The 11,119-nt window shown below is 31.3% G+C and overlaps 1 protein-coding gene across 1 annotated transcript in view; it reads left to right on the top strand.

Moving 5' to 3' along the window:
- Positions 1-2,838: 2,838 nt before the first annotated feature.
- LOC106457907 (eukaryotic translation initiation factor 4 gamma 1-like) overlaps positions 2,839-11,119 on the top strand; it is a 79,990-nt gene continuing 71,709 nt past the window's right edge. Inside the window, exon 1 of the mRNA XM_022383979.1 lies at positions 2,839-3,162. Coding sequence (XP_022239687.1) covers positions 3,092-3,162 — 71 coding nt within the window. The 5' untranslated portion in view covers positions 2,839-3,091. The remainder of the gene's footprint in view (positions 3,163-11,119) is intronic.

Below are 11,119 nucleotides of genomic sequence, written 5' to 3'. Positions count from 1 at the left end.
ATGTAACGTGACTAAATCTATCACGAGATAAAAATAATCAAAGTTTTCTATGTAACGTGACTAAATCTATCACGAGATAAAAATAGTCAAAGTTTTCTTTGTAACGTGACTATATCTATCACGAGATAAAAATAATCAAAGTTTTCTATGTAACGTGACTATATCTACCACGAGATAAAAATAATCAAAGTTTTCTATGTAACGTGACTATATCTATCACGAGATAAAAATAATCAGTTTTCTTTGTAACGTGACTAAATCTATCACGAGATAAAAATAATCAAAGTTTTCTATGTAACGTGACTAAATCTATCACGAGATAAAAATAATCAAAGTTTTCTATGTAACGTGACTAAATCTATCACGAGATAAAAATAATCAAAGTTTTCTATGTAACGTGACTAAATCTATCACGAGATAAAAACAACCCAAGTTTTCTCTGTAACGTGACTATGTTTATCACGAGATAAAAACAACCAAAGTTTTCTCTGTTACGTGACTAGTTTTATCACGAGATGAAAACAAAGTATTTTTTTATGTAACGTGACTATAGCTATTACGAGATAAAAATAACCAAAGTTTTATATGTGACGTGACTGTATCTATCGCGATGCTAATTTAACCAATGTTTTCTGTAGAATATCCTTAGAGCTTTCATAAAATGATAAGAAACTTAACATAACTTACCGTATGCGTGTTTTTTGTTTTCATTATAAAGTAAATCATTATAGAGTTCGCGTTAAATCTAAAGAAATACATACTTTTCATGTCGGTTCTGAAGCTCACTGACTTCCTTTCGTATGGTTTCTGCTCCACTCTCGGACGCAGAGCTCAAGTACGCAAGGATCCCGGCAGAGAGCGAGGCTACGTCAGCTACTTGAGGTCTGAGGCCACGAGCTTCGCTGAGGAGCGCCTGCAACACAACAGAAGGACAAGTTGCTCAAAGTGTTTGCTATATTTAGCAGTGAGTCACATAACAAGTTAAAACGTGCAACCGATCAACGTTCCTCTTCCCCCATATTTTAATTTTAAAGCTAAATAACTTATAAACTAATGTTCTCCTTTTTATGATAGTTGGAACTTCAAATAATTTCTTAAACCTCATATCTTTAAAACTGCATTTAACATAGAGCTGATAAATAAATGAAGATAAATACCAATAGATCACAATTACAGGTAAGGATAGAAATCAAAGTAACGTCGAATTAATTAGAGTACAGAAACATTAAATACAAATAACAACAATAGTAACTCAAGACAGGAAGAAATATTTAATATGAATAACAATAACTCAAGATAGAAACCAAAACTCAATAATAATGTTGCGTCATCGAGATCACGTGACTATTCTCACGCCCTCTACTTTCTAGAACTATCCTGTACTTTGGCGAATGCTCTAGCATTTACTAGATATAGGGTAGACTGGTATATAAAAGAGGGTGACAACGTGACAATAATGTAATGTGTGTGTAGACAGTGAGTAATTGAACTGCAGTCAGAAGTATTGTTAACGTTCGTTGATATAGCGTTTGTTATAGAGCGACTGTTGAAAATAAGTGTATCGTAAAGTTGTATTCGGAAAGAATAAACCAGTTTTATTAAGTAAGGTCTTGTGTCGCTAAAGTTTCGTCGGAACGAATTTACGAAAAATCAATTAACAAACGGAGACGTAACAGTACTTTGGTTAATGGTCACTAGATAGCAACACTGACTTCTTAATGTTGAAAGTGAGACAAACCAGGAAGGATAGTTTATGTTTTATTTGTTTTAGATTTTTCCCAACGCTACACAAAAGCTCCCTAATATTGAACTGATAGACTTGAGGAAATTTAGTCTTCTTCCAAGCCAACTCTTTGACTACTCTAATCAAATATTAGGATCTGAAAGTCACGACCACAAAAAGTGGAGCATGATTTTGTGACCACGGGATACGAATCATGAATCATTTATCTATAGTCTGGCTTGCTAGCCACTAGGCTACGCTCAGCTTCAAGCATTAATGCCTTTTCTGTGATTTAACGACTTTGTTTTTAGTTTCCAATTACATAAAGTAATCAGAAACAATATTTATTCTATCGATAGTTTTATTTGGTCAACATAACTTTCTTAGACAGATTAGTTGCATTTATACAATTTGTTTAAACAAATAAGAATAACGAATACTTAATGTTAAATGTTCCCTATGTAATCTTAATTTTTACTAAGTAGCAAAAAGTTATCTTTGGTCGATGAATGAAAGCTTTTATTAATAAAAACTATACCTGTTATTTTGACCTCTGAAGTTAAAATTAACATTAAATTAATATTATAAAAAAAGGAAAAGAAACTAACAACTCCTGAACAATGTAGAATACAAGATAACCCTAGAAAGATACAATACAATACAATCATATATATGCTGTTTTCTTGCTCCCCAGTGACACAGCGGTATGTCTGCCGACTTACAACGCTATTAACCGGGTTTCGATACCTGTAGTGGGCAGAGCACAGATAGCCCATTGTGTAGCTTTGTGCTTAATTACAAACAAAACAAAAGCATAATTAAAAACAAACAAGCTGTTTCCTTTTTCATTTTTTAACTTTTAGATGTTTAATTTACACTTTTAACCAAGATGACAGCTTTTCTTGTTAGAATTTACATTAATACATACATTTATACTTAGGAATCTGTGTTAACATCGTATTTGAATACAATAAATGAATATTTCTTTTCTGGAGAGCTTATTTCATTGAAAATTAATACTTGCTAATTTATCTCTTGAACACTCGCCCACATCTTCAATCACATCGACCTTTGACATCGCGGGAATTGCCGACGTGTGAACGGAAGAAGTCGACTGTAGGGCCTACCCTTCTGTCGAGACCGCAAAGCAAAACATGGTGCCATCTTTACCTTAGGGATATAGCTTACTAGTTTAATCTGTTAGCATCATTAGACTTTTGAAGATTGTAGGAAACATTGCGGATATTATTAATAGAGGAGAATTCGAGAGAGAGTTAATTTTATATATTTCTGGATAATATAATTCCATATGTCACGGGTGACGTTCTACATGTATACAATAACTCATCTCTTGGCTTGGATTTTACAATGAGTTTACAGAAAGGTCAAAGTATTTCTCATAACGTAAGTATCCATCCACAAACTCCGAGGGCACAATAGTATCCTTTTCCTGATGAACTGCTTTTAAAGTACTTTGATAGAAAGTTGTTGGAAAAGAAATGAAGTTTTTAAATTAAGCCGAAAAGCAAATTCATAGCTAAGCCTAATTTCTTTGTGAATTTGTAGATCAACTCCTGTTGTCAAATTCTGTGTCAGCATTATTTACTGTCAATGAAATGTACCATCATTGACGTTATTATATGAACTATTTGTCACTGTTTAATTAAGCAACTAGGGATCATGTATGTGTTTTCTAATTACATGTGTGTGTATATATATATATATATATATACATATACAAATAAATTTCGATTAGTACAATACTGTGATTGTAGAATCTTCCAAAGACAATGAGCACTGTACTACGAAAAAAGAAAATAATTTTGATTGGCTGTTAATTTACTCCCTTTTCTGCTTTCGTAAATGTTCAGTGCAGTAATTTAAGTAAATCTTTATATATTTAGTATTTTGAAGAAATAAACTTAGTAGCAGGCATAATTTTAATACCGATTTTTTCAGAATGTTATGCCCAGATCTAGGATATATATTTTAAAATCTTTGGTATGCTTTGAAACTAATTATTTTGTAGTTAAGAGGAAATGTAATATTGTTAACTTCAGACAAATAATATCACACTTAACACATTCATATTTAACAAAAGAGTATTTATTGTGGCTCCCTTGTAAAGTTTTTAAATGTAATGTTATTAGTTACTTTTTAGCCTAAAACAAAAGCTGACAGCTCATATCAATTCCAAAATACTTTATCCAAATCCCAACATGAAGCATATCCTTCATGAACCAGCTAACATTAGTTAGTCACGAACTGAAAATAATGATGTACAGCTTCGTTGCAATGGTGAATAATCATAATGTTATGTATTAAATAGGACTGTAATGCTTATACAGTATTTCCTTTTGTGTAAATAACATCAGAAGGTTGTATGCCAGCAACCAGTCATACACTGATACAGTTTATTATGAAAACATTTCCAGATCTGAAAGTTGTCCAATATTTTAACACATGATTTTTGTTGGCTATGTTTGGATTGCTATAAATTATGAAACACATGATAAGCCTATGTTTATAAATTATATTGATTACAATAACTGTATGCCAGGGAGGTATATTTTCTCTGAAAAGTTAGGATATTTGTATTATTTACTTTTGTTATTTGATTTGTAATCAGGCAATATACATTTCTCTAATGATAAAGTGCTTTAACTTAAATCTTTTAAGCCACTAGCCCATTTGGGATAAATTACTGTAATAGGTCAATAACCCAAGGCTGGTTCCCAAAAAATGTTTTGCGAATAAAACAATATGTATACAAGATTTTGTAGGAACATCCAAATATACTAAGCAGTGTACCACAGAGAAAGAAAATAATTTTCTGATTGGTTGTTAATTTACTTAATTTTCTGGTTTTGGAAATAATCTATTTGAGCATGCACAGTTTGATAAATTAATATCACTATTTCACTGTGAAAAAGGAACAAATGTCAGAAATGTATAAAACAAAACAGATACTCATTAAGCCACTAGTTCTATCATACTAGTGGGTCTTACTGGCTGCTAGTCCATATGCATTTCTTACTTGTACTGGGTTGTCATGGTAGTGTTAATGTAAAGCCCTGTGGTAATGGTCAGTGCTCAAATTAATGTTTCAGTGTTCAGGGCTTGAATCTAAGTTTTGTTCATTGGTAAATCTTTGCCAAATTACTTTAAAGTTAATGGCAAAAGAAGAGAAAAAGGAAAATTATTTTAAGAACTAAAATAATGCAATTTATTTACCAAGAAAATATACAGATTGTGCTTATCTAGCTTGCAAACTTGTTAAAAAATTGTGTCATTCTTTTCTCTCTCTCTTAAAATGTTTATTTTAATGAGGATCATTGATAAAAGAAACCATCAACTGTTGAGAGTTTTTTTGTGGGTTTACACTTTCCTTCTTCATATCTATTGATAGTGGTGCTTGTGTTCAGGTTGCAGTGCTAATCACTTTATTCTTTTCATGGTGCTTAAGCCCCTCTCACAGCATGCAGTAGATAAGGGGGGTGGAGATGTTGCAGAGATACACTACTTTCAAAATGCTTATAGTCTTCTCTAAGTGTAAGTATAATCTTGGCTTATATGCTACTGCACAGACAGTAGATGAATCTCACATAAGACAGTGATTGTCACTGCCATAATTCTGTAAAACTGCTGAAATAAGCAGTGAAACATTTGAAGATAATGTTTCTGGTCAGGCTGATACTTTTGTGAAACACATTTGTTGCGGAAAAATATATCTCAGTTTGATCACTTCTAAAGTATTTGTCCAAAGCATAATTAATGACTATTAACAATTTGTCAGATCTTTAACTTTCCTATAGTTTAGGGGATATCCCCTAAATTTTCCATTCTGACATGTACATCCTGCACAGAAAGAAACATTGTCAGTGTTCTTTCTAGTGAAACTAAGGCACTGGACATAGTGATGTCATTTCATTGAATCAGAAAAGATACTTTGCTGATGACTTCAAAAATATCATGAAGTAGAAATGTGTAAAAAACATTTAAAGTCTTCAGTTTTTAAAGATGTCCTTTGCCAGCCTTGTCCACAGAAGATTTTCATTATGTGCAGTTATGCTTGTTAAGTTATTTAGAAGTTAGGAAAGACCAACCTATTTATGCTGTGTATATCTTGTCTCTGTCAGTAGGTTCTGCTTATTGAGATACCATTGTTTATATGCAGTTATGTTAATTTAAAAGTAAATATATGGTCTCTCATTGATGGCTACATAATAGGTTGTCCTGAACAGCTTGTCCCTCAGTGGTAAATCTGAAGGCTTATAATGCTAAATCAGGGTTTCATTACCCATGGTAGACACAACACAGATAGCCCATTGTGTAGCTTTACATTTAACTACAAACAAACAAACTGAACAGCTTTTCAATTTTTATAAAAATGGCAGAGTCCATTTTTTGCAGGCCTATTCTGTATCTCCAGGCTAATTTCCTTTTGTAGCACTTATGTTAGCATTATACCTCAAACTCTGTTTTGCCAAGTCCTTTCTGACATTGTTGGTACTAACAACTTGTTGTTTTGTGGAGCAGTTTATTGATGTATGTGACACCAAATTATCTCCACAATATTTAGTTTGTCTTTTTGCTACATTGAAGCTGGTGTGTTTTCAATTCTGCAACACAGTTGTGGTCATTTTTGACATAGTGCAAAACTCCTATCCCTTGTTGAAGAATGGCGTTCTGTCTCTCTAAGTAAAGGACCTGACAGTTTCTAAAGCTGTGGCTGACAGCAGTGTTAGTTGACAGATGTTGATGACATGTTTGAAGCACTGGCTAAAGTTGGTTCAATTGAATTAATAAATGGAAAAATAAAATTAATAAAAATTAATTTATTTTTAAATAGAGTGTACAAATAGATAAGTAAGTTTTGAAAGTAAATAACTAATGATATAAAAAATACAGCAAAAAAAAGAATTAACTTAGCTAGATCTATGTTTTCAGAAATAAGCCCACAATACAAAAAATTTGTTAGAGGTCAGTATACTAAAACCTGTCTTGGATTTTTTTGAAGGCAACTAAAAACTTGTATGCCTCAAGTAGGCTTAATATTTGAGTCATTTTTCTTTTTCATAAAACCAAGTCTATTATTCCTGACAAACTAAGTGAAACAGGAGTCATAGTTGTGTGCTCCTTACATAGGTTGCTTTCCATGACACAACTCGTAAGATAGACAAAATTTGCCTTGGGAAAACTGAACTTTATCAGATATAACTATTCCAACCATGTGACTTATTATTTCAAGGAAATGCTGTGTTTTCAGTTTAAGATTTTTTAGCATTTTCTGAATTATGATAGGTGCCAAAGCATCCCATTAGTCTTACATTCTCAAAGTAAAAGTATGAAACCAAATTGTATGAGAGTTGCTACATTCTTTTTAAATATTATGTATATTATTTTGTAGGATATAAAGCTTTTGCAATTTTATTGTGAAACTTTTGAAAAAACTAAAATTCTTTTATCTTAGCAAGTTTCATTTTATTATTAGATGTTTTGACAGAATTATCAATGTGACGTATATTACTTGACTATACTATTGTATATGCTTATGACAGAGGAATTGCAGTGATTTTCTGTTGAATAGGGTATAACAATGGCTACTGGAAAAGCTAACTTTGCTAGGTGTGATGACATGACTGTAAGCTGACCTTAGTTTAACTCTTTTTTTACTATAGTAGCATACCTTGTTCATCTGTTATTTTTACCCCTAGAGACCACATGGGTGTACTTTGGTGGAGTTTTTCACATTAAATCCTGTGGTACGTGGTTTGCAGAGCTTATCTTAAATAAAATGTGTAATAAATTAATCATATAAAATTTAATATTTCATCAATTTTCCCTAGTTTCTAGGAATACAAAAAGTCTTATAAAAGGATTAAAGATGACTTCAATAGATGGCAAACAGAAGCCACCCAGATTGAGTACAAATTACTACTTGATATTAGGTATGTAGGAGACAAAAAAAATGAAGTATGCAGATGAACCTCTGTAAAAAGTATATCGTGGTGGGAATTTATTTTTGTTTACTACATATTCACATTTTAGTTAAGTTTTCAATAAAAACAAGTAATGGTGTTAATAAACAATTTAAATTTTTAAGTAGTCTTTGTTTAAGGAGTTTTAAAACCCAGCTGCATTTACATTGGTGATTAAGTAATAGGGCTGAATTTCCATGACTATATGTAAATGTCTGCATGTCTATAACAAATTGTTGTTTAAAGCAGCATAGTGTTACACATACTATAATAATTTGAAAAAAGAGCAAATGTACCTTGTACTCATAGTTAATGGTTGTGTTCAAATCTCCTACTTCTTGGAAAGGCATTTTAAGTTTATTATCGTTTTAATTTCTTTTTACAATTTATTACTTAAAACTAAAATATTTGAGAAAAGTGCTTGTCATTCAGCCAAATATTATTACCAGAAAAGTTAATTTTCAATTGCAGATGAAAAATGCATGTGTTTTGATCAGATTATTTAAATGAACAAGTAATATTTTGAGTGTAAAAAAAATTATATGGTTTATTGAGGTTTGAGCTCATTAACTGATAGTTTGAAGGGGTATATTTGAATGTTATTCAGATTAAAAGTGGTGTTATAGCCAGACCCGCCAATAGGGGGGGACAACTGCCCGGGGGCCCAGGTGAATGAAACCTGGTTATGCCGTAAAACCCACAAAGCACCTTTAGGCTATATCTTCATTTAATCATAAATGAATATTTTTTGGCTTTTCTTTGCATATAGATGCTTCATACATTAAGAATGATTGAAATAATAATTTAAGTTAATAATTAATATATATATTTGTTTCTTTATAGATTTAATCGATATTTGTTTCTTTATTAATGTTTTTATGCTTATACCACTGCTAAGATTTTGCCTTGTCTATGAGCTCGTTGCTACCTTAACTTACGATCTTCTTTTTAATATGTCTTTAAAAATGTTAAAAAAGAGAGATGTTTACTCCAGGTCCCATGCTGGCCCTCGAAGCTCCTGGTGATAGCTGGTGTAAAAAATTACATGAATGTGTGTCGATTCTTAGTTTCGTACAAATTTGGGACTAAAGTCTGAATGTGCTTAAGTTTTTAAGCCAGCTATACTTTTTAATGATGATATATAAATATCTAATTCTACTTGTATTTATGTTACATTTTAATTTTTCCATTTAATCCTTTCGAGACGGGTTACAGGTGAAAGGCCATGTCATCTCGTTTGTTGAATTGTATTCAAAATTTTATTGAATTACTATTTGATGAATTTATGTCAGTAAGTTTGGTATCAAACTGTAGATTATACTTCAAATTTTAGAACTATAGATCACTCAATTTGTTAATTCAAAAGTAAATATTAAAAAACACAGATAAACATTGATTTTTGTGTGTGTCAGGTGGTATGTTGAATGCGGCACTGGTTCAAATTAGATGTTTGTGAAGTAAAAATATTAAGTCTATAGTTTCATACGAATTAGAAACTCAAATTGCAGATATTGCAGCTATTTCATCTAAACATTTATGTTTATTTCCTAATTTTGTACGATGATCGTGACATTGGTCAAATTTACTGAACCTGTACAGAGATTAACTACTGAAAATAACAGATGAAATATAAAGTTTTTTCTTAAGAAATATTTGATAAGTATCTGGACATTATAAAGATCTCGCATGTGAAATTTCAAAATTTTCTGATGCATAAAAGTATTTTTAATGTTAGAATGAAAATTACTTTGTATGATAGACAGGAAAGATATGAAAAGAAAAAAAGGCATGAGAGAAACATTGCTTTACAAACCTTAAGACTTAATAAAAAATTAGATATTTTGCGTATGAAAACATTATAATGTTTACTGATAAACTGCCCAATTTCATTAACATTCGCTTACTAATTTAAAAGTTACAGCATGAAAACTATAACAAGCACTAAATGGTTATGAGGTCGATCCCAGGTTGAAAGAGTTAATACCAAAACTTGCTCTAAATAAATGTTAGAATTTTTAAAATGTGCTTTATTTCCAGTATATTTTTCATCTTATTAACTCTATCATCACAGGTCAAAGGCCATGTGATTGTGTTTGTTGACTTGCATTCAAAATTTTATTGAACTACTATTTTGAATGTATTTCAATAAATTTGGTATCAAATTGTAGATTATAATTCAAATTTTAATATTATACATTACTTAATTTCTTAATTGAAAAGCAAATATTAAAAGAACACCTAAATATTGATTTTTGTGTGTCACATGGTATGTTGAATGCAGCATTGGTTCAAATTATGTTTGTGATGTCCAAATACAAGGCCTATAGCTTCATATGAATTATAAACTCAAATTACCAATATTGACAAGCTATAATATAAAATAACAATCTCCATTCTTTTCTACTTGCTGAAATATTGGTTCGTGTACTGAATCAAACACAGTTGCCCCGTCCACCTATTTCCATTTTTCGAGACACTTGGTTACATAAATTTACTTCTGTCTATGATGTATGAAAATAACCAATCAAAAGCTCAGAATGTCCCCAAGTGGTTCTACGAGTCTTTGCAAATTATTTGCATGGGAAATCCTTTCTTTTCACTCTGGATTCATAGAAGGTATGTTGACACTTTAGTGAGCTCAAAATTTATATTTTTTTAGACCCAAATACAGCTTAGTTACTAAGTTTGATAAATTATAGTAGAAATCTATGGTATTCATATAGTAGTTTATGATTCTTGGTTATTTCAAATGTATATATATAAAACCTAAAACAAATTATTTCATTTTACATCCTCCATGTGCTAAATTTAATGAGCAACCTTCAGTAACCGGCAAATGAGTACAAAATTTGTAAGTAGAATAGATAATTGTTTGCTATACTTCATTATTTACTGTTCTATGTTTTAAGAAAAATAACTTTAAGGTAAGAACTTATTTGTAAATAGTAATAATGTATATACATATATAATGTATAATAATAGAAATTGGACTGTATATTACAAAATACTAGTCCAATAAAACACACACGAGATAGGTCACTTTGTAAAGGCCAGTTTTATATTCTTGGATACGGTAACATGATTGCATGTGCACCATGCCATTGCAACTTCTGTAATGTTAGCCAGGCACGACTGGAAGGTCAATATTGTTACGACAGTGGAAGTCGCGTGATGCTGGTGACACGTGATGAATTTCTCGAATGATCGGGGAAGCCCTTCTTTAGTATATGAGCCTGGCAGAGAAAGCCTGTGAGATGATGAATAGATAGATAATTAAAGAAGCGAATGGTAGTGACAGTAATATAAAGTGTGTGTTTGTACTCTTAGAGAGCTAAGTTATCGAGATTGTGAATCACTGTGATTTATAGCGTGTATTATAAAAGTAGTTAAGTTTAAAGTGATGGGAAACGTACTG

This window comes from Limulus polyphemus, unplaced genomic scaffold (genome assembly GCF_000517525.1).
Source record: "Limulus polyphemus unplaced genomic scaffold, Limulus_polyphemus-2.1.2 Scaffold390, whole genome shotgun sequence".
Taxonomy (NCBI): domain Eukaryota; kingdom Metazoa; phylum Arthropoda; class Merostomata; order Xiphosura; family Limulidae; genus Limulus; species Limulus polyphemus.
This window is presented reverse-complemented; position numbering and strand designations above follow the sequence as displayed.